This window comes from Eumetopias jubatus, unplaced genomic scaffold (genome assembly GCF_037043125.1).
Source record: "Eumetopias jubatus isolate StellerSeaLion01/CBP00866 unplaced genomic scaffold, mEumJub1_p1.0 scaffold_15, whole genome shotgun sequence".
Classification (NCBI taxonomy): domain Eukaryota; kingdom Metazoa; phylum Chordata; class Mammalia; order Carnivora; family Otariidae; genus Eumetopias; species Eumetopias jubatus.
Genome location: NW_028274821.1, coordinates 45,349,164 through 45,374,236, shown reverse-complemented (window position 1 = coordinate 45,374,236; position 25,073 = coordinate 45,349,164). Strand labels below are relative to the sequence as shown.

General features: G+C 41.2%; 1 protein-coding gene across 3 annotated transcripts in view; it reads left to right on the top strand.

The window, feature by feature from the left end:
* The window catches only part of SLC24A2 (solute carrier family 24 member 2), a 233,403-nt gene extending 221,307 nt beyond the window's left edge, over window positions 1–12,096 (top strand). For all 3 annotated transcript variants that reach the window (XM_028107330.1, XM_028107329.1, XM_088018877.1), the window contains 3 exons: window positions 294–383; window positions 6,719–6,885; window positions 11,847–12,096. In XM_028107330.1, the coding sequence (XP_027963131.1) occupies window positions 294–383; window positions 6,719–6,885; window positions 11,847–12,096 (507 nt within the window). The remainder of the gene's footprint in view (window positions 1–293; window positions 384–6,718; window positions 6,886–11,846) is intronic.
* The last annotated feature ends 12,977 nt before the right edge of the window (window positions 12,097–25,073 follow it).

Below are 25,073 nucleotides of genomic sequence, written 5' to 3'. Positions count from 1 at the left end.
AAGGACAGGGACAGGGGGCATCTGAGCAGCCAACAACAGGAACAGACATTCTCTTCAAGAGACTTCCATCTCAGGAACGAGCTTGGTGATGATTTGGCTCCAACCAACATTCCCAAGAGAGAATCTTCCTGGCCCAGCTTGACTGAGGGTAGGCAGGGCCTTTTGATTGCTGAACCTACAAAGATGGAAGGCAATGGGGGAGGAGTAGCAGTACTGGTGGATTTAGCTTTGGTCTCTCAGGTCCACCTCATGGGTGGCACTGATGCTCTCGCCTCTTCCTGGTTCTCTTTCAGTCATCAAGAAAGTTTTTTCCCATCACGTTCTTCGGCTCCATCACCTGGATTGCTGTATTCTCTTACTTGATGGTCTGGTGGGCACACCAGGTAAGACCTTGAGAGGAATGCCCATCTGCCTGGTTCTGCTCGTGGTTGCCACAGGGTTCATCGACATGTTTGCTTTGGGAAAGAGTCAGAATAGTGTTATGTCCAACAAGACAAGGTACATATTCCAGGACTAAAGGATTTTACCCCACTGAACTTCCCCATGCCTCCTGACCTTTTCTTATGGTGGGGAGTCAAATCAGCATAACCCTGGACATCCGTGTGGAGAATGTCACCGCAACTCTTCTTGCCCTCTGTAGCCTGAATCCAGGCCTAGCCCAGTCTAGGAAGAATGTCAAGCTTTTGCCCAACTCCATGACACTTATTTCCTCTTGGGCAGCCACTCACCTCATGCTCTCACCAGCCTTTCAAATTGGCTCTAGGAAGAGACCTGGAGACAAAATAGTTTCTTCCTTGAACTGCAGTTTGCTAGAATGATGATGTATTTTGCTGTTACCACCTTTTTTTTTCATTAAACTTGTAATTTTAAGATAAATGTACATTCATATGCAGTTCTTAGAAATAATACAAAGATAACCCTTTCACTGTGTACCCACATTACTCCAACACTTTTAACTCAGTGCCAGTCCTAGTGGCCATCACAAGAATAAACTCTCAGGAGTTGTTTGTTGTAACACATGGATGAAAGAATGAAATGCAAACATTTCACATTCTCAGAGATAATGGTCGTAACCATTATTGATTGAATAGGTACCAGATGCCGGATAACTCACATCACTTCATCCTCGTGACCTTGACAGTCACCTTCTACATAGGCACGGACCCCATGAAGGAGGCACCATTATTACTCATACTTACAGATAAAGGAGTTAGGCTTAGAGATAATAATAAAATTGCTCAGGATCATATAGGTTTAAATAACAGAACTGAGATTGTAACCCAGGGCTCTGAAACTCCAGAACCCATGCTTTTATCCTCCATTATAAACTACACAAATTTCAAACTTCCCACTTGTATTCTTTGTTTAATATAATCCTAAAATATACATCAACACCTCCTAAAGCTCAGTAATAAAAAGGCAAGGGGCACCAGACTCACTCAGTGGACAGAGCATGCGACTCTTCATCTCAAGGTCATGAGTTCAAGCCCCACGTTGGGTGTGAAGCCTACTCAAAAAAATAAATAAATAAATATTAGGCAAGCATCTATGGGCATCCTAATGTTTAAGATGGATAAAAGATATGAATAGATATTTCAGCAAAGATATGCAAAACGGATAATACCCCCCCACACAAGAAAAGATGCTCAGCATCATTATTCACTAGAGAAATGCAAATCAACACCATGATGAGGTACCACCTGGCTCTCATTTAGGATGGATATAATCAAAGAGACAGGCAATAACAAGTGTTGGAGAGGATGTATAGAAATTGTTTATATATTGACGTTTATATATTGACGGTAAGAATGTAAAATAATGCAACCACTTTAGAAAACAGTTCGGCAGTCCACAAAATGTTAAGCATAGAGTTATTACCATATGACCCAGTGATTCCACTGCCTGTATACCCAGGAGAAATGAAAACATCCACATAAAAATGTATACACACATGTTCACAGCGGCATTATTCAGAATTGCCAAAAAGTGGAAACAACTCAAATGTCCATCAACTGTTGAACAGATACACAAAATGTGGTCTATCCATACAACGGAATACTATTCCACAATAAAAGGGACCAAAGTACTGGTACATGCTCCATGTGAATGAACCTTTAAAATATTATTCTAAATGAAAAAGACAGTCACAAAAGATCATATTTGGAATGATTCCATTGATATGAAGTGTGAAAAATAGGGAGACAGAAAGTTAATGGTTGCCTAGAGTTGGGGCGGTTGAAGGGAATAGGGAGGAACTGCTAATGGGTACAGGGTTTTTTCCTGGGATGATGAAAAAGCTCTCAATTTAAATTACGGTGATAGCTCTAGAAATCTATAAATATGCTAAAATATTGAATTATATATACAGTTTAAGTAAGTGAGTTTTGTGGTATGTGAATTGTATCTCGAGAGAGAGTTGTTTAAAGATAAAACATAACGGGCGCCTGGGTGGCTCAGTTGGCTAAGCGTCCAACTCTTGATTTCAGTTCGGTCTCGGGGTTGCGAGATGCAGCCCCATGTCAGGCTCTGCACTGGGTGGGGGGCCTCCTTGAGATTCTCTTCTCCCTCTGCTCCTCCCCCCACCCACTCGCAAACACGTACTCTCTCTCTCTCTCAAGAAATAAAATAAAATAAACATGAGATACTACTTCACAACCACTAGGATGCCTATATTCAAAAACCCAGACATGTTGATAAGGATGTGGAGAAACAGGACTACATGCATTCACCTAAACTCACAGAGCTATACACTTATTTAAAGGGTGAGTTTTACTGGGTGTAAAATTCTACTTTGCTGTATGTAAATTACACCTTGATTTTTTTTAAAGAAAAAGAACATATAACATCATGGAAAAAAAGCCACTGGGAATGTCAGTTAGTGTACCCAGTATTATTCCCACGAGATACTTTATATTATTCCTATCCTAGGCATTTTATGATGTTTGACTTCAGATTATTCTTCCTGGATATTTCCAAAAACTTGTTGACCCCCCGGAAGAAGTTCTGCTTGCCCCAAAGTCAGGATTTTCCACATTCATTGAAAGTCATTTGCTACCAATACCACCCAGAAATTATTGCAGAAGATGAGCTGCCTCTCAGTCTCCAGATTGCCAGGCTAGAAGGACTGTTTGCCATGTATAACAAGTAATGGTTTTTCTTAATAATTGTTTTTATTCTTAAAAAAATTATTATTATTATTTTTATTCTTTCATATACTGATAAAGAAAAAAGTGGTGGGGTTTTTTTTCTCACTTGTTTTCTAGCTATCTCTCTTTAGCCATTCTAGAAAACATCATCCTATAGATTTCCATCTTTTTCTGTCCTTTTTAATGATTATCTTAATTCCATACTCTTGCTTCCTTTTCATTCTCTTGTAGAAAAATGCAAACACAGTGCCCAGAACAATATTAATTGCCAAAAGGCCCAGGAACATAAAGTGCATAAAGAGAAACCTTACTTTCTAGTAATGAATGAGAAGCTTCCCCTTCTTGTCTCCTATAGAAATGCTCTTCTCTTTTAAGACATCCAGACAGCTGATCAAAATAGCAGATTCTGTTCAAAGAAGTCTAGCTCTAATTCTGTTGCTTGTACTTTTGAGCTATAAAAAGCCAGAAAGATAACAAATGCACCATTTAGTGCTCAACTGTTTTGTTATCCACAGTCTTACCAACAAGAAATGCTATTTAATATCATTATTTAGCTACTGTTTGGCCAAAAATAAATGCCCTTTCCATAAAATGCTTTATGCGGACTTTCCTTTAGTTTTTGTTACCTTTTATTGTTTTTGCATCATGAAATTAGTAAATTCCTTGGGTGATGAGAACATATGGTTAAAATCCATCCTGCATCGAATAGGAGATGTTAATTCTAAGAGTCAGATACAACCTTGTGTCTCATTTCGCCAATATGACATTTTTGCAGTTCCTCCTTAAACCAAGGCAAGGAACCACAGCCCAAGATATTCGGAGCAGCACTGGATTTGGATTCTGAGTCACCCCACCATCTACTTGCATTAGAAAACAAAGGCATTCCCTCCCCCGCAAGAGACGGCTGATGTCCTTTCTAACTCTAACTTCTCTCATGCTGCCAGTTTGATAAGCGCTGTCCCATCCCTGTGCCTGTCATCTTGCCTCTAACTCATGGAAAGCCAAATGCAGTGAAATGGTCTTAAAATGAACTTAGGAAGACTAGTTCTCAATTAGCGCAAGTGTTTCTAGGAGCCGCACAGATTCATCAGGAGTTGGATGTACGATAAAAAGTCTTCATTATCCTGGTGATCTCCCACATCAGAGACTGACACCTATTCACTAGCTTCGGTCTCTGCTGCCAGAACCCAGTGGCTGCAGTCTGATAAGCTGGAGAGAGAAAGGAGTAGGGTCTGAGTTAGCATAGCTGATATTTATTGAATATTTATACCTGACACTGTGCTATTTGCTCTGTCTCATCATCACATATAATCATCACAACAGCTTTGAGGGTGGATATTATTATCCCCATTCTACAAATGAGGAACACTGAGGCTCGGGGATGTTAGCTTCCACATACTGGGAACAGCAGGGGCAGATTGGCACCCAGGTCTCCCTGTATCCAAGCCGTCCCTCTTAACCACACCACCAAACCACCCTTCTTCAATTTTTGCTTTTTTTCTGTCTAAAGAGCCATTCGAACTCTAAATATAAGTGTTGTTTTAAAGTAGTCACTGCTGTAGAACTCCCTCGAAGAATCAGCCTATTTATTGGGGATGACAGTCACTCAGTCAGCATCTTCAGAGTCTCTGAAAATGTTTCATTACAAATCTTACCCAAAAAAATAGGTCATCAAGGAGATTCTACTCAAATAGGGCACTCCTGCACGGCACCCTTATTTAAGCTTTTCTAGGAGAATCAGTGGAAAACATGCTAGTAAAATCACCTAAGTATGTGGATTGACTGATTTATTCAGCAAATAGGTATTGAGAGTCTACTAAACACTGGGCTATATTCTGTGTATTAGGGAGACCATAGTGATCAGAGCAGTGATTCTGCTCACATGGACTTCCTTTCTTTTTTTTTTTTTTAAGATTTCATTTATTTGAGAGACGAGAGAGAGTAAGCAAGAGAGCAGGAGAGGGGATGGGCAGAGGAGGGAGGGAGAGGGAGAAGCAGACTCTTCACGGAGCAGGGAGCCCAACACGGGGCTGGATCCCAGGACCCCGGGATCATGACCTGAGCCGAAGGCAGACGCTTAACCGACTGAGCCACCCACCACACTCCCCCATAGACTTTCTTTCTGATGGGGAAGAGTGAATCTTTGCTCCATGAGGACAGGGTAAACTAGTTTAGCTAGCCAGGCTCTAGAGTGGACCTGACCATCAAAACAAAAATAGCTCCCAGCTATGATTTTAAGTTAGTGTAAACCAAGCTATCACTTATAAATCACGAAAGGTATTTAAAAACGAGTTTATTGGGGCACCTGGGTGGCTCAGTCTGTTGAGCAGCTGCCTTCGGCTCAGGTCATGATCCCGGGGTCCTGGGATCGAGCCCCACGTTCGGCTCCCTGCTCCGCGGGGAGCCTGCTTCTCCCTCTCCCTCCACCTGCCACTCTGCCTGCTTGTGCTCTCTATCTCTCTGTCCAATAAATAAATCAGATATTTAAAAAAATAAATAAATAAAAACGAGTTTATTCTGTTCCCTAAAAACCCTTATTCTCACATGCTACTCTGGCCCTTTGAGGTTTTTTTTCAAAAATGATGAATGTCATCGAGTAGGCTGTTGAAAACTAAATTGAAATCATTACCTTAAAAGTTTTCAGAACTGCAGTTTGCCAGCTCCAGAAAATACACAAAGCTTTTAAAAGTCCCAAGAAGACTCTTAGAAAAGTTGCTCAAGAGAATGGAGAAGCCTCCATCCGAGGCTAGACCAACTGTCCAAAATAGATTTCATCAGGGTGAAAAGGCAAAGAGCAAAATAAAACATAATAACCATGCCCCATTGCTTTTCACTAATGTTGTACTATTTGCAAAGGATTTTTCCACAAATGATCTTCTTAGTCCTCCCAGCCACCTTGTAAAGTAGGTATTATCATCCCCGCTATAAGGATAAGAAAGCAAGGATCAAAGACAGTACACGATTGGTTAACTTAACAATAGGTCAAGTTCTTAATAAATGCCAGAGCCAGGCCTTGGACTTGTGGTTCCCTAATTGCTGGTTTCTCCACAGCCACCTTGCTGACTTACAGTCATGTATTACCAAACCCCCAAACACCCCAAATCAAGTTTCCAATGGAAACAGTAGTCTAAAAGTGTTTAAGAGTGGGTTACAGACACTAGGAGATGTCAAAGAAAAAATGGGAACACTCGGTGTCCGTCCTTAACGTTCAATTGTTAATCCAAAGGCAGATCTGTGACAGGATTTGGCACCATTGTCAGGCACTGGGCCCTGGAGCCAATGGCCAGTTGGCTTTTAGAACTCCCTTGCTCAGTCTTAACAGACATCACACAGAGACTGCATTCAGTCCCCCTAGAGCTCTTTCCTGAAATTATCTGTTTAATCCTCATGTGAACGTTCCTGATCTCTCCCTCTCCCTGCCCTTCCCACTTAGGCATGCGCTCTTGCTTTCTCTCTCTCTCAAATAAATAAACAAATCTTTTTTCAAAGAAAGGGAGTTACATGGAAATGTTTGTGGGTTTGTTGGGTTTGTGACTTCAGAAACTCTTATGTGTCCCTGTCATTCCTTTTAGGTTGGAGAGACAATTGGCATTAGTGAAGAGATTATGGGTCTGACCATCTTGGCTGCTGGGACCTCCATCCCTGATCTTATCACCAGTGTCATAGTGGCCCGGAAAGGGCTCGGGGACATGGCTGTGTCCAGCTCCGTTGGAAGCAACATTTTTGACATCACCGTAGGGTGAGTAGAGATAGTTCTGTGAAGGTGCACACACCAGCTCTATCACTGTCTTTGAGTTCTGAGAGTCTGTGGAGACACGACCAGGATCTCTGAGCCCAAAATTAACCGATACCAATAGAAAGTAAACACTGGGAGTGCCATTCAAGTTCACTGACTCCATTTTTCATTTTCAGAGAACGTAATGAAAAATAAGCTACCCCTAGGTAGGCAGAAACACACACCTGCATACGCAGTGGCTATTGTAGGAAATACTTTAAGAATTTTGCTTATATAATGGCATTGGCCACAAGTTAAGAATATTCAGTATTCAGGTATGATGGAGATGCTGTACAGTTTTCCTGTATTTTTTTTTCCATATTCTAATTCTAATTAAAGTCCCCACCAGCCTTGGGTGAGATTTTGGATCATAAAACAGATTGGAACAAACATAGACCCAGCAAAAATATCCCATCTCCTTCCTTGGAGAAGGCTAGTAGGTTTGGCATTATCATTTATGTATGCTGGTAAAGATATTCTAGGTTTTTTGAAAGTCAGAAGACAAGATCTATTCTTACAGTTAAGCAAACGGGAGTTCTCAATATGAATAATCTCTAAAGTGGATCAGACTGAGGTGGGGTGCTATTATTTCTGTCATTGCATTTAACTTGTCAGAAGTAAAAGTGTCTGATAAATAACCCTGAATGAGAACCCCTGAGAAAGTAAAACATGGGATGTGATCCTATGTTCCCAGAATTGAGCTCTTGACACTTGAATTTAGAAACTCACTAAAATGGATCGACTTTTGCATTGAACATCCTGAATATTAGTCTCTCTTATACCTTTGCATTACCTAGTGTTTTCTCATTCAGTGTCTACTTTATATACTATATGTACATTTGTATCCATTTAAGCCATACAATGATCCTATGACGTAGGTATTATGATCCCCACTTTTCAGGTGAGGAAACAGAAGGGCACAGAGTTCACAAAACTCGTAAGTGAGATAGCTGGGGTCTGCACAGAGTCTGTGTTCTCCACCACAACACTCTGCATAAAACCCTGCCCTGAGCTCCCACAGTCTTAACCATCTCTGAATTCCAAAGGTTCCCTCTCCTGCCATATTTCCTTCCTTCACAGGCCCCTCTCACTCAAGATTCCTCCCTGCTTGTCTGTCTGGAAAACTCCAACTTACCCTACCAATGTCAAATCCCAGCTTCCCTGATGCCCTTGGGCCTGACTGGGGATTCTTGCTCCTTGGTCCTCTCTGCAGATCATACTCTTGTCATGGTCATATTTATCAGTCTGCCCACTAGACTGTCAACTGCTCAAAAGCAGCTCCCCAAAGCCTTATACAATGCCTAATGCATGGCGGTGCCTTGACAAATGTTTGCAGACTGAATGAATGAATGTATGAATGACTGCCTTAAAGGGTACCTATTTGAAAGGAAGGGTGTCTCTAGCGGACACAGTATTTCTCAGTTGCACCGCTTACACATTTAGAGTAGTTTTTGTGGTCAATCTCCTGTAAAAAAGGAAAATAAAATGTGCTATAGTATAAAGAGAGAAAATCCTACAAGTTGGGAAAAATTATAACACCTACTTGTCATGTTTTTGAAAAATAAATATTCTAGGGAATTGCAAGATGCTTTATGTTCACTGTTCTTAAATTATATATATAGTCGCAGGTTAAATGAAAATGTAAAGAAAAATAACCCTTAACCCTACTACCCAAAAGCAACATTTAATTTTTGTGTGTTATCTTCCAAATATTTCACAAAGTTTTCTTCGTGAATATTCAGTTTTGTCCTTTTGGAGGGCTTTTATTTTTCCATTTTAAAGCCATTTATGCCTGGCACAATGTAGACATCTATTAGTTAGTAAATCAACTATTTTTCCAAGTTTCTTTTAGTTCTAATAATTAACAGTTTATCACTTCAAAATATTTCATCCTGTTGCTTTTCAGTTGAGCCACAATTTGTTTTTCTACTTTTTCCAATTTTTGGCAGTTATGGGTACTTTGATGAAGACCTTTATGCAGAAAACCTCATCTTTTAATTATTTTTATTAGGATAAATTCCTTCAAGACTTATTAAAGATTATGAGCATTTTAATGGCTTTTGATGTATACTTTTCAAAAAGAGTTTATACCAATTGATGAACTTGTTAGCAATATATTGAGTATAAAAGCTATTTCATAGTCTTGCTGGCTTTTTCCTTTTGCTTATAATATTAATACATACTCATGGTAAAAGATTTAGAAAATACATATAAAGCATAAATAAAAATCAATGATAATCCGCCACCCTGTTTTAGTTCATATGGTTTATATTATTGAAATTACATTGCCATTTTTATGTTCATCCTTCATTTCAACTACAGGATTACATCATGAGTATTTGCCTATATCATTATAAGCTTATGATTTTTAATGGCTACATAACATTATCTCGACTTAGTTTGCTACTTAACCAGTTTTTTCTTATTAGAGATTAAGGTATCCCCAATTTTTCACTACTCAAAGTAATACTGAAATGATCATTTTTCTGAATAAAGTTATATTTGCAAGTATTATGTATATATCAAATATATATTTTTATTTATTTTATTTGAGAGAGAGAGAAAGAGAGTGAGTGAGCGTGGGCAGGGGAGAGGCAGAGGAAGAGGGGGAGAGAGAGAGGCAATCCCAAGCAGGCTCCACATACAGAGCAGAGCCGGACCTGGGGCTCGATCTCACAACCCTGAGATCATGACCCCAGCCGAAATCAAGAGTCAGACACTTATTTGGCTAAGCCACCCAGGCACCCCAACATTTCAAATATTTCTTATGTTGATCCCTGACAATAGAATTGATAGATCTAAAGGCATGAAAAAAAATGTAATTTTTCCTACAAAGGGTTTTTACCTATTTGTAGTGCCATCAAGCACAGTTTCACCAGAATTCGATGTGTATGTGGGCACATGTACATCTAGCTTAATAGGAGTACAATGGTTTCGGTCTTTTTCTTCCTAAGAGATGGGAAGTATGGAAGAAGAGCTCCCCAGGACAAGTCCCTAGTGGAGGTTTTCATGTTTGAACCATCCCCTCTCAAGCACTCCACCCCAACACACACACACACACACACACACACACACACACACACACACACACACACACACACCCCCGCTCCCTCTTTTCCTGACTTTCCATTACTGATGGCAGGATGCCAGGGCTGCCCCCTCCTGCTGAGAGCTGGAATTGCACCTTGTGCCCAGAGCTGGCCTGTGCAACCCCTCTGCTCCTGGCATGGTGGAGGAAATCAGCGCCTCCCAGCCAGGCTCTAGTGAGCAAAACAGCTGTATTGATTGTCATGAGGCAATTGCATCAATCACTTCAGCTTTGCCCAGGTTAAATATGTACCCAGATGGGGCCTGCATGTGCCAAGCCCTGGATATTCAAAGATTCTTAACTCATAGGCTCTGCCTTCACCTGTTCCCTCCAGCAGAGGAGACCAGATGTGTAAACTCACTACCCCCTTGACCTCATTATTTCTCTCAAGCTATTTGCTTTTCCTTTGGAAAACTCTGTGCTTCAAAAGAGCACCTCTTCTTCCATTTCTCCGAGGTCAGGCCAGAAATGAATCTCCCTTAACCAAAGGCTAAGACTCTGCAGAAGCCTCATCCAGCTGGGCAGCTGGGTCCATGTTTCCCCAGCCAACGTTCCATCATTAGGCTCAATGGATAGAACTGTGTCTCACCCAGCCACTTGGAGATGGCCCAGGCCACGTGGGTCACGTGTTGTCGGCCATTTTCCTCTCACTCAGAGTCCTAACTCATTCCCAGGATGCACCTGACCGTTAGCTTTTCTGATGTCTTCCAGGGTCGCCACTCTGGATAGGAAACAAAAGATGTTACCAGATTTTTTAAAAGTCAAATTCAAAGGGAGAGAACAGGTATAAAAATACATAATAAGATTTTTTAAAATCACATCACAAATGTAAGATACTGTCGTCCTCAAATTTTTCAGGAAGACCAATTTTTAGTCAAAAGGTTGTCCCATCTTTTCCAAAATAAATCTCAGACAGCTATATTGTATCATGTATCATATATTTTCACTGGCTGGTAGACTGTTAATTAAGTCATTGCTATTCCTTGTCTCCATTCCTAAAAATAATGTTGCCATTTTCACCACTGATTTCTATGCCTTTTCTCCATTTGTCTGCTCCTTCTCCTATCCTGTACAAATCTTCCAGTTCACCTTTTTAGGGTAAGAAAGAAACACTATTTCAAATCACATTCAGAAATCACCTGCACAGGTCATACTAGTCTTTTGGAGTGAGAGGGTGACTCAGTCAGATAAGCCTCTGACTCTTGGTTTTGGCTCAAGTCATGATCTCAGGGTCATGGGATCAAGCCCTATGCTGGGCTCCGAGCTTGAGACTCCCTCTCCCTCTCTCTCCCACTCTGCCCCTTCCCCGACTTATGCTCTCTATCTTTCTCTAAAAATAAATAAATAGAGGCACCTGAGTGGCACAGTGGGTTAAGCATGGGACTCTTGGTTTCAGCTCAGGTCGTGATCTCAGAGTCATGAGACCAAGCCCCATGGAAGGCTCATCGCTCAATGCATAGTCTGCTTAAGACTCTCTCTCTCCCTCTCCCTCTGCCCCACCGCCCCCCCCACTCGCTGTCTCTCTAAAATAAATCAAACTTCAAATAAATTTTAAAAATTAAAAATTTAAAAATAAATAAAATCACCTGCAGTGGTCACAGCTTTGATCTTACTCAACCATAGAACAAATTCTCTCTTCTCCTTAATTCAGTCGGGAAATAGATAAAGGTTTTTGAAGTTCACCTGACTTCCTTATGTGATTTCCTGGGCCGACCTCACACAAGTCCTAGTGAACCCAACCAGACACCCTCCTCAGATTATAGATTCCAAGAAGCTGAGGTTATACCATAAGCCTTCTTCAGCATGTCTGACTGCCCCCCCCATCTATCCCTCACAGGCTCCCACTGCCCTGGCTCCTGTACACCATCATTCACAGGTTCCAACCAGTGGCTGTCAGCAGCAACGGCCTTTTCTGTGCCATCGTCCTCCTGTTCATCATGCTGCTCTTCGTCATTCTCTCTATTGCACTCTGCAAATGGCGGATGAACAAAGTGCTGGGCTTCATCATGTTCGGCCTCTACTTTGTGTTCCTGGTGGTCAGTGTCCTCCTAGAAGACAGGATTCTTGTGTGCCCTGTCTCCATCTAGTAGGAAAAGCCATAGCTTGAACTAACAGCATGGATGGTCCCTCCCCGCCCTGGGTTCTAGGCTCCTTGACCGCTCCAGAAGAGGCAGCTAGCACACAGCCGTGGGCATTTCCAAGTGTCCCTCCTTGGCGGATTTGAGGATGGATGGATTTACACTGGGCCCACTCATTTCACAAGCTGCTGCCAACCTTGCCTACTGAAACCACTTCATGCAAGAGACCATGCAAGAACCGTCCATTTGGGGCTTCTCTCCATTCACCACTGACAGGTACTCCTCGCTGGTCGGAGGTACATTCATTGTAATGATGCAAACAATGACAGAGGCTCTCTCTATGTATACATACAAAATATACAAATTATAAATAGATGCACATGAACACACCCCTGCCTGTTCCTGTATTATACCTCTCCTTTCATACCTATAGAGTAATACATACCTGTATACAAACACAAAGAAAAATTTTATATATATATATATAAAATCATCACACACACACACACACACACACACACACACATATATATATATATAAATACAAATGCATCTTTTCAGGGATAGCTCTAGTATATTTATAGCACCTATTTGAAGAGGGGCATCAACCTTCGGTCTGAGCTTTACCTCTTAAGTGCAAGAGGTAAACTAATAGAATCATTGCTGTGACCTTCAGCCTACCTTGGACTTATTGGGACCCTGCCTGGTAAGGTGGGCATTTTAGAGAAATATGTTGCAGGAGGGAGGGCTTGGTGGAGAGGGTCTGTAGGGACCCTAAGCTGAGACCTCCAAAACATTCCCACCAGCCAAACAGTGAAGACTATCTGCCCACCCCCACTGGGGCACACTGACCAAACCCCATGGGGTTATGTGGGACAGACAGAGGTAAAACCCAGACTGGGTGGATATTGCTTTGGGGGACAGGGGAGAGGTGACCAGGGTTGGAATTTTTTGGATTTTTTTATATATTGCCCCAGCATGCAAGTAGAAAATATAACTGCAAACCAAATTAGTGCTCTTCTAGGACAACAAGACTATAGAAACTGAACCTATATTGTTCTAATGCATGTCCCATTATCATCCCAAAAAAAGGGGGGCAAGTCTAGCTGTGATTGTCATTTAGGCGTATTTTGATGCTAAGGGCTCACATATAATCAAAATGCCTGCCAAGAGAGCCTGCAATCTATAATAAGAAATATCATCCAGTAGAGGGGCTCAGTGGAACTTGCCACCTAATGGGAATATAAGGGCGTAGTTCTTTAAAGCATCTTCCAATGTGGTTCATAAAGGGCTTCAGTGCCTATAGAAATCATTATTCCACCAATAGAACTAAACTGATTCTGATCAATACTGCTTGGATTGAGGCAGCTTAGAGATGTTTGGAAAGGCATTTCTACACTCAGCGCACCCGGGAAGGTTTTTGAGTCCTCCGCAGGTGGTACCAGGACCAGGATTTGGTTAAAGCCTGTGCAAAATCTGTGTCTCTCCTTCCATCAGGACCCCATGTGGGACTCTTTCGAGCGTTGAGTCCACTGAAGACTTCTTCACGCTGGCCCCAAGCCAGTAACTCCAAGGTTTTGACCTCCTGATTTTGCTCCGCATTCATGTGACATTTTCATTTCATTCATTCCCCCAAATTCTGCTTGACACCTTGTATGATTTCTCAGGTCTATGTCCATAGAAAATAAAACCATGGGGGGTGGGGGGGTGGAAAAGACAAACTAAATTGATGGGAAAAAAATAGTTTTTCATTCGCCCAAGTCACACTTTCCTTCCAGTCAGTTGCAAAAGTAAACAGAGGATGGCCCATTATTCTGCACCCATCTTCCATCTAAGGCAGCACACGCCACCTATGGGGAACTATACGAGATGTCTCCAGTCTATTGTATCCCTGATGCCTCCTGTGATTGGGTTGTGGGCACGTACCTCCTAACGTGGGGAGACAGGAGGCACAACTCACAATTAAATAGAGAGGAAGGGAGACCTGACAGCCCCAGATCAAGCCCAGGGCTCCTTCCAGAAAACCCCAGCTCCGTCCACAGAGCGTGGCAGTACCAGGAAGTGCGCATCACCCGCCAGCGGAAGGCGCTTCTGAGTGGAGGCTCCCTGGGAGAGCAAGAAAGCAAGATGGCCGCCCCGCAGGAGGCGGGCCTTCGAGTCTCTCCCGCTTTGCGAAGTCGGGTGGTCACTTGTGTGAGAAAAGCGCGCATCTTCATCAAGGGCAGGGTGTTGTATTGAGGCAAGAATCTGTGCTACTTCCTTAGAGGGAAAGAGAATGGAATGGGTAAGTGAACTTTTGGTCAAAACCTCGGGTCGTTTTCCCCGCGCTTTACTCAAAGGGGCGCAAACTGGGTTACTGTGTGAGTATGTGTTATTGGCTGGTCTGTTACTTGAAGGAAGGTTTGAACAGGTGACTTTAATGCAGCTGCAGATAAACTACGTGAAACCAGAAAAGGATGAGGAACGCCCACTGTAGCCCTGTTCTTGTCCCAGCACTTGCTGATACTTGCCCGCCCCCGCACTCCTTCCCAGTCGTTCCCAGCTTACTTAAGGTGAGGACCCAGCCTGTACGGAGCGGCCACGGAGCATTTTACTTGCCTTAGGAGCTCCACATCACACGAAATGCTGTGCTTGTTAATGAAGAGTTGCACTTGAGGAGACAGGATTTAGGAGCCCATTCCCGCCCCTGTGAGGAGCAGTGAGCATGATGTACAACAGCTGTGTTCCCTGGCTGGCTGGTATGCAGGCCCCTTCCCCTGCCACTGCTGTCCTCAGGATGTGTCTGTGAGGTCATGTGTTGGGCTAGGCCAAGTCCAGAGAGCAGTGTAGAGAATGCAACAGTGGATCTTGAAAAGCATTCAAATCAGTAACAATTGTAAGAAAGAACTTTCCTGAGCAGGTCATCTCTAGCCCTTTCCCTGCATGCCTGTGTATATACATACATAAATATATCCTTATAGCAGATCTGTATGTACACCCGCTTACATCATCACCCTTTGACCTGTCACCTTCAGGATTCAAAAGCAGGGCACATCAAGTCTGTCATAATGAAGGAAAAGAAAAGTCACCCACACCACCAGCCCAAGGGAACATCTCTTCCTGACCTCATAAGGTTTGTTCTGGGCACATGTACATACAAACCTACACAGTAGGCCCCCATCCTATATACTTTCCCACACCAAGAGGGGAGTTACAGCCTATGGAAATGGCCAGCCATAGCTCCAGTGCTGACGTACAGGCAAAGAATACCAACAGAAAAGCTTAGACCACAGATATTCTTTGCTTTCTTGTAGCAGGGTGTATAAATATCAAAAATTCTAGAACCACCTTCTTGCTTCTCAATCTAAACAAACAAGCCGTGCCCAGAGGGTTCCAGTCAGCCATGGCAAACCAAGCAGGTCTTGCTTGCCGTCACCTCCCGTCGCCCTAGGCAGCCTCCGCACAGGAGAGCAACCTGGCTCAAACCAGGAATGCCCAAACAGAACCTTCTAAATTGCATCAGGAAATGCCTGTGCTGGGTCCAGCTGCCTTCTGAACCCAACTAGTCCCTGAAGCATTGAAGCTGGAGATGAGATGGATGGTACCTATGCATTCTCCCAGGACCTAAGCTGAGGCCAGCAGTGACCGATCAGGAAGCCACAGTACATGTGCAGAGACCAAGGTGTAGGGCTGTTTATCAATTTGGCAGTTGTGGCAGAATATCCTAAAGCCTTGCCCAGAAGATTATAAAAAGAGGCACACACTGATTCATAGTCAGGGAAAATGCTTTGTAAGGCTTCTAACAGGTGCCACCTGACAGGGGCCATTATAATTTATTTTCTAGGAAAGACATGAATCAGGTGGTTTGGAGGCCTTTCAGCAAAACACAGCTGCCTCACTGATGAGACAGTTGATAATATTAATGTACATCCCTTCCTGGGCAGGGAAAAGTTGGCAAACCCCCCACCAACGCTCACAGCTCTTCAACTCCTCCGTAACAGGGAGATGGGCGATGAGCCGTAAAGGGAAGCTCCCCCCGCCCCAGACCACCTTAACAGAAAGCTGACCAAGGAAATGACAACAGCTAGAGATGCTGGCCAGAGACTCAGTTGAAGAAGAGGGGACTTCTGCTTAGTGCTCGGCTGAGATTGCTGGGTTAGAATATGTGACAGGAGTCTGATGACCTATCTGAATACAAGCATTTTGGGAAACATCAGTATGCTTTCTTCCCTGCACCTGCCAACACACACACACACACACACACACACACACACACACACACACACACACACACACACACACACACAAGATTACGAGGATGTCGTGCTTCCTTGCACCTGGACAGATTGTTACTCCACTGATTAAGTGGCCATATTAGAAGTGGCAGCTCTATTCCAGAAAAAATAAAGGGAAACTGTCCTCAGGGTGATTTCTGGGGAAATCAGCAGTCTCCTGAAGGCTTGATATAGAAGCTAATGCTCATTCTTGCTAAGCCAGATCTCACATAACCACGTGGCTTAATATTTTTAAAAAGACACATCTTCAACTCCTAAACCTCCCTCAGCAATATTGTCTTTAATTAGTAAGTAAGGGCTTTGCCATTAAAAGAGAATTAGTTGAGGGGAAAATGAAGCATAAGGAAAAGGAAGAAAGGAAAAATGTATTTACTTTTACAGCGATTGCCAAGAAAACAAGTGTCACACTGATATATATCCCCATGTAGTTTAAAATAATTACAAATTTCAGGCTTTTTCAACCAATTATAAGAACGTGCTTGCCGAAGATAAAAGTATCTTCCCGTCTCTAGAAGGCCTTGGGACAGAAAGGTCATATGCCCCTGCCCCACTATTTCAGCTTAGCTCGTTGCTTCTGTCTCTTTGTGTGTCTTTAATTTCACAGTCTTTAAACTATGTAACAAACAAGAAAAGCAATAAAGGACATGCGCACCACTCTATTACTTATCATTACAACATTGCAATGTTTGGGTTTTGGGGGTTTTGTTTTTGTTTTTTTCACTTCAGTGGGAGCTTTGAAACTGCACAGGTTATGGCATGTGATCGCCGGGAGAATTCAAGCATCTGTAGAAAGCAGGGGTGCACTTGTGTTTGGTATGGAAGTAACACATCTTTCCACCCAGACGCCTCCCTCCAAACAATGTCTGTGCTGCCATTTTCCACGCTTTCCGCACCCCCCGGGGTGCCAGCCTTGCTCAGAACCACCTGAATTCCACAGTGGTCTTTCGTCTGACTGGTGAAAGTGTCCTTTAAAAACAGCAAGAGAGAGCTAAAAATAATAAAGTGAATCCACAAGTCAGCCAGTTTTTTTAGAGACAAAAATGACCCTGTAATTACAGCTGGAGAGACATCTCTGTTCAAATTAATGTACAAGGGAAACTGCATAGAACACTAAATTAAGCCAGAGCACTTTCACTAAATGATTGATTGACAGACTGGAAGACCTTAAAGAATTGAAAACAAAACAACAACAACAAAACAACAGATAACTACCTGTCTGGAAGAGTGCCATGGAATCTGCCTTGAGTTTGCCAAAGGTTTAATTCTGTTAAGACCGTTCATCCAACCTATCACCCTCATCAAAAGGACAGTTCTTTCGTAGGAGACGGGTCCTGGCGTAGGGGTTCCTGGCGGAACCAGGTTTCATCAACTATTAACATTAACAACCAGAAGGTTAACCCGAGCCCAACAGTTGATGACTCCACCTATGTCTTTTTGGGGGGCAGAAAAGAATTGAGTCTGGACGCTTTTCACCAGGTACCCCTGACACACTTGGGAGCCGCCACTATGTGAACCTTTCTCTGTTTTCATCAAAAGTGTCTTTAGAGTTTTATTTCAGAGTCCTTTTTTCCTCACCCTCTTGATTTTTATAGTTCTTCTCTACTCACCCTTTTTAAATGCTTTCGGTTGCTCCTAGATTATAGAACCTTATGACTAATCATGACACAAGTCGGTTCTCGACAAGGCTGACTTACCGTCACAAACCTAATGCTTATTCACCCCTCTGTTGCTCTTACTTTTAGAAAGTCACATTTCATTGCTAATTCACATCCATCTTCTGTTCCCTGTCACTTTGCTATCTCTTCTCTAAGACACGGAGGTGAAGCTGGTGCATTTCTCAGCCTGCCCCAGTGCATTTGGTTAGCCATTTTTCCTACTCTGAGGCCTTTTTGAGTCTCCACTTGGCCTTTTTGAGTCTCAGTCTGTTTATTTCTAATGCCATTTCCAGTTTTCAAGTCCAGGTTGGACTCAGCGCTCACTCCCCATCGAGATTCTTCCCACCAATCCCCGGTTTGCTTGCACTTGGCAAGTCCAATGAGCATTTTCTGCACCTCCTCATTAATGTGAATATTCAAAAATGCTGGGCCCCTGCCCCCAACAATTTCTGTTTCATGCAGTTGGCGATTTCTTAGGGGAAAAAAATCCCTCCTGATTGCTACTACAGTGCGAACAGAATTCACAACCCTAAGACAGTACAGTCACAGAAATACCTTCTGAGCACCAGCAGGGCCTTGATACAACAGAACTAACAGTGGAGAAAAGTATGAACACGGGATGCAGCATGAGCATGAGGCCCGGGGAGGGAGGGCAAGCTCATGAGCTTCATTTTTAAGGTCATAATTCGACACTCACAAAGAACTGTAAGTGGGGGAGACACCACTGGAAATCATTCAAATGCTCTACCTGCTTTGATTTACCAAAAGGAATTCGTTATGTTCACTCCAATAGGAAATAGGAGAAATGGTTGGATAGGAATTGCTAGGTTGAATAGGAATTGTGTGGTTGTAGATTGGGTCCTGGCCCAGGAAACCAAGCTACAGTTCACCAAAAGGATGGGAATTCTCTCCTGCATTCTCACATACTGAGCTGCATGTTCCTTTGTAATGGATCCATAAGTAACGAAAGCCTTGGGACTGATAGTTCTTAAAACAGTCAACTCACCGAAAGAGAATACTAATGTTTTAAATCATGTCACACACACACACACACACACACACACACACACACACACACACACACAAAGGAATGAATCCCTGAATTAAATAATTTTAAGGATCAAATTACATGCATGCAGTAAGGATAGATAATTCCTTGCCATTTAATTAAATGAATCTCCAATTCTCATCAGGATAAAACTGAAGGACAATGGATGCCTTTTGGGTTTTTAATTTTTTAATATTGCACTTTATAGTACTTCACGAGACAATTGTCTTAATTAAAGCCATAAAATACCAATAATACATATATTCAGGGCTTCTGAATATAGTCAATCAATAAGCAGTCATGAGTCATTCCTGTTTTGTATTGTTTGTTGTAAAATGGAGTTTATCTGTTCCATTTTTTATTGCATACAATTATTGTTCTAGACAATCCTAACCTACTGATAAATTTTAGATGTGTACTTTAATAAAACTCTGAAAATGAAAGAAATTGTTCATTTCACAAAAGCATTCTTCATCTTCAAAGTAGCTTGTGACACGGTTCCTTGAAATAGCAAGTTCTGATACTATATTGCAAGTATTTCTCTTTCTAAATTATAGATTTAGTATTTTTCAGGAATCCATTTGTTATGTAAAGCAAGGTTCACCCATATGGTGAGTGAAATGGATAATGAGGCAAATACATACCTGGGAAATTTAAGGTTTGTTTGAGTTTTTATATAAATGTAGGATGGGCCTAAGAAGTTCCCTTATAAAAATGGCAAATATAGATATACAATTTGTCGATAATTTCCTATGCCGACATTATCAGCCTTCCTTGGGAGGACATAGAAAATAACAGACTTCATAATGCATTCCCTTTCTGCTAAAATACACAAATTCTGACCAGTATGGTAGACTACTTACCTATACACACAGAGGTCCCCACAACTAAAAACTTTAATATTTCACTTGATCACAACTTTCTGTGTAATTTGAGGGAAAGTTAAAAAAATGACCAAAAAGCATTTAATAGCCTAGAAATATTCACCACAACTGGGTGCCTAAATTATCAATATAGAGTAAACACGTATATTAAATTGAATGACCCTGACAATTTGATGCTTAAATGGCCATTTGCCCTAAGGGAGAGGATCTAGTCCCAGAGCCAATGATCTTCTTGTTGGGGACTCTTTTGTGGTCTGAACAGTTTCTCCAAAGGGCAGAGACTCTCCACCCGGAAGAGGGAGCCTCTGTTGACATATAGCCCTGTTGAACCCTGCACACAAAGGCCGTATTTGTGCCCTGCATCTAGCCCAGATGTTTCTTCTGCTCGAGTCTGAGAGAGCTCCAGAAGCAAGAACTTCTATCTCCAAGCAATCCGCAGTCTCAAAGAGCCATCAAAAATGGGAGTAGCCAAAGCTACCTTCCTGGATATTTAATGCAGTTGCTGTTAGCCCTAGAGGAAAGATAAATTATACATTTGTTCTTTGCATATTGGTAAAACAGAAAATGTGGCCGACGCTGACCCCAACATAGCCATTTGCCCTAGAACACATAAACTCTTTTTTGGACAGGTTACATTAAAAATCTCAGAATGCCATTTTTGTAAAGGATCTTTTTAGGGATAGATGTCGTCTCACGCTTTCTCTGTTTGCCTCCATTTTAAAGAAGCATTTTAACCCCTAACAAGAATCCGGCTGATGCACTTCCAAATTTTTTTTTGTCATTTTCAGTGTGTTTTGTTTATTACATGCAGTTTTCACTGGATGACAGATATATGGAGAGTTTGTGTCAGTTTATTCTCTGTGAATATGTCTATACATAGACCGAAAGCTATACTTATTTGTACATAGGCTGTCTGCAGTAAAATGTGTTTCTGTCACATGAACTTCACTTGATAAAGGGCGTTTGTTTCTTCACTGTGTTCCTGTTACACTTTCCACACCTTTGTGCTTCTACTACTGGTATCAACTCATAGAATATCACTTTATGTAACTAAGTCTCCTCGGTGTGAAAAATGATAGTAATAAAATTATTGACTCAAAAAAAAAAAACGTTGTTTTGTTTTTGGAATAATCCTTGCCTTCAGCTAATCAGGACCCTCAGGGTCTCAAGAAATAGATATACAGTCATAAAGGTTTCATTGCAGGGATTCAAAGGAACAAAAAGGCAAGCAAGGCGTACTGTTCATTACAACTACCACTTACTGAATGCTTACTAATGTCATTTGAGCTCTTAAATGTCTGACGGAACCTCATTGAAAGGACTATATAAACAATTAGATTTTTATTAAATATATTGAAATTATATATTTAAAAGCCTAGTGTTCCCTAAGCCTTTAAGTTCAATTTAGGAATCTTGTTATAAATCTAATATTTTATATAAAAATAAGAATTCACAATCACTGTTTTCTTTGATTATACTCAAGTAACTGAAAAGTTTAAAAGATTAAATTCTAAATAGTCAACCTCACTTATGAATTAAATTCCCTCAGGCACTTTTTAAATTTTACACAGTTAACATACCTAATTTTCTGAAATACTCCAAAAGCCTGACAGACTTACAAACCAAAAAAACAAAATCTTCCCTATGCACTTTGGTAATTCTTAATTAATTTAATATATCAAATAAATATTGTAAACCAGGTTTTCTCCTACATTTAAATACTATTTACAAACAATAAAAATCTACTGTATCTTCAAAATGAATATCATGAGTCTAATATCAGTTATGCATTTCAAATGTTAATCTGATTATCTCATATGCCAGATTTATTTAAAGTATCTTAAAACACAGATGCACACAAAACATCCCAATGATTATAAAACTTATTCCTAAACCACACCAAAATATTAATGCTATCAATTCGATTTACTTTATTATCTCTATTTTTCAATATCACCTTACTGACTAATGAGCAGATTCTAGCAGAATAAGGAAGAGATGACTGAACCTGAGTCACAATACCATGATTTATCTTTGAGAGAATGGACCTCAGAACATGACACATGATCTTTACATACAAGATGACTCTACTGGAGCCAACAATAGTCACATAGCACTCAGACTGTGAGTCAAATTCTGTTTCATGTCTATGGAGAGCCCCTTCCTCACCAAGCCCAAGCCTCTCAGCTGGAGTTTAATTTTGCGATCCAATGAGCATCTTTACCATTACTTTTTTTTAACTCGAAATGTCTTTCAGTTTTGTCTCCTCATTTGAATAGGTGAATTTTGTAGCCCACCTGAGTTACAGCCAGTTTTTCTATACCTCAAGATTATATTCAACTAATCTCTTTATTGCCTGGTTGGATTCTTCATTCTGTTCCTAACTTTCTTGTCTGTTCTGACCACAAATCCAAACGTTAACAACTATGTGTGTGCACTAATGCTAAGTACTTTGTATACATTTCATTTAATCCTCATAACAACTCACTGAGTTGGGTACCATTTTATTCCCATTTTACAAAGAGAAATGTGAGGCCCAGAGTGGTTCAGTTACATGCCCAAGTTCACACAGTGAGTGTCAGAATATAAAACTAAGTCTGAGTCCTTCCAATACCCAAACGAGCTTTTTGCCTTCTTCCATGAGGTACATAATTACCCCAAGTCCCAAGACTTAAAATTATGGACCACACAAGCCATTAGGCAGGGTGAAAACACCAAAGTCAATCAAGTGTTGGGCCTCTTTCGGCATTCCTAAACTTAAACTCCTCCTTAAAAAAAAAATACATGCACAACAGCTGCAACTGACTGAGTTTGGTGTCTCCATCATAGGATTTCTCAACTTGGCACCATGGACATTTGGGGCTGGAAAATTATTTGTTGGTGGATGCTGTCCTCTGTATTATAGGATGTTTAGCAGTAGCCCTGGCTTTTACCCATTAGGTACAAATTTCAACGAACAAAAAATAATGTCTCCAGACATTGGCAAACGTACCCCGGGGGGTATGGTGGGGGTGGGGCAAAATCACCCCTGCTTGAGAACTACTACAGTTCTGTCAAGTAGAATTCAGTCTGCAAGGTCAAAGTGGCTGCACTTCAGCCAATGTTGCCTTTTCAGCTTGCTCAAGAGCAATGCGTGCTCTCTATCTCTCGCACGCACACACACACACACACACACACAATCTCCTATCCCCCACCCACAACAGTGCAGAAGTAAAAATTTAATCAGGGAGAGTCCATTTGGCCTCAACTTTTAAATGGTCTCCATGTGATCAGAAACTCCTGAAGCTTAACTTTGGGACTCCTCCTTCAGCCCATTCCACATGGATGGACAGTTTACCACATGTAATCTGGCTCTAACAGGTCTGCCTCTCATGTATCTCCGGGTCTCTTCCTGGGCAAAGCTTGGCCATTCTCTTGAAGGAATTTCTGCAAGCCACAACCATACAATAGCAATCCCAAAATCATGCTCCAAGATGACCTCTTTAATGAACATCCATTGGCATTGTCCTCATAGCTGGGTTCCTCCCCAGAGGAAGATTTAAAGGTCTGTTTCTCCATCCGCATAGCGGATGGGCTGAGGGCAAACAGTCAACTTTAAGGAAAGCTTAAAATCTGTGCTTGCTCTCATCTTCATTCCTTCCAAAATGAATCCCACTTCTCAGAGATGAGGATTTAGGAACTGCTTTATATTTAGGGAGAAGGGACACACATTTTAGCAGTGCATTCAACACAGTGATGTTTGTGGCCCCGATGGTATTTTGATCTATGTTTGAGAATGTAAATATTTTCATCCCAATGCCATTAATGCTAATTTTACCAGTGCTGATTTCAGGCAACTTTCATTAGGTTGATTAAAATCCTTGATCAATTGTCTATAGAGAACAGTTTCTAACCATTTTTATTTTATTGAAATTTTCATAGAGACGCTGCTTTCTGTATAAGTTTTAAAATGGGAGGCACTTGGGTGGCTTAGTCAGTTAAGCATCTGACTCTTGATTTAGGCTCAGGTCATGATCTCAGGGCCCTGGAATCGAGCCCCACTCAGTGGGGAGTCTGCTTCAGGCCTCTCTCACCCCCTGCCCCCTACCCCCCACACTCCCTCGCTCCTTCTCTTTCTAAAATAAATAAATAAATCTTTAAAAATAAAATAATAAAATAGGAACTCAACTCATCAACTAAGTTATGTTTTGTGCCCATATCAAAATTTTTACCCACCATAGTTACTATTGGGAATAGCTATTGGGAATTGTTAAAAAGAAAACCATAAGCCCCAAATAGCATCATTTAGGTTTAGGCCCTAAATCATTAAACCAAAACTTAATACCTAACCTAACTGCATTTTCAACCCCTCAGGAATGTAATCTTTAGCCAGTCAACATGGAATTTCCTGGACAATACTAGGAAATTTACTGACAGACCCCTTCCACCGCCCTTAAGAGGGCAACCTTGTCTAAACAATGCATTCCTTGGCAATAAATTCTTTTTTTTTTTTATGCCCTCTCTCTGCCTTTAAAAATCTTTCTCTGCTTTAGCTCAGTGGAGCTCCCCTCTACTTGCTAGATGGGATATTGCCGAATCTATTAATTGTTTAATAAAGCCGATCTGATCCTTAAATTTACTCGATTAAAGGTTGTTTTTTAACAGAATCTTCTCCAGGATTTTGACTGAACCCAGTTTTTATTGGTACAATTTTACAGATCTAAATTTCACCAAGAATATTTAGGTTTTCCATCAATTTTTTTATTTGCAACTCTAGAATAGATTGTACTCTTTGCAGGTTATGTTGCTAAAGAAAAAACCATAGTATACCTTGGAATTGCAAAAGCGCCTTCACCTTTTAGGACTAGTTTTTACATTTGGCCTCAGTAAAGATTTATGTCAGTATAAACACATGATTTCCCACAGCACAGCAAAAACTTCATGGGTTTTTTTATTGTTGCTGTTTTGGGTTGGGTTTTTTTTTACTATCCCCATGCTTTTGTAATACCATTTTTTAAATTTGTTTCTGAGTATAGTCTCAGCTTAAAGTTGTATAATACTAAAATCATGAGAACTCTCTATTAAAACAACAACAACAAAATCTATTATGGTATGCATCTGATTAACTTATAAAGTATTAAAGGAA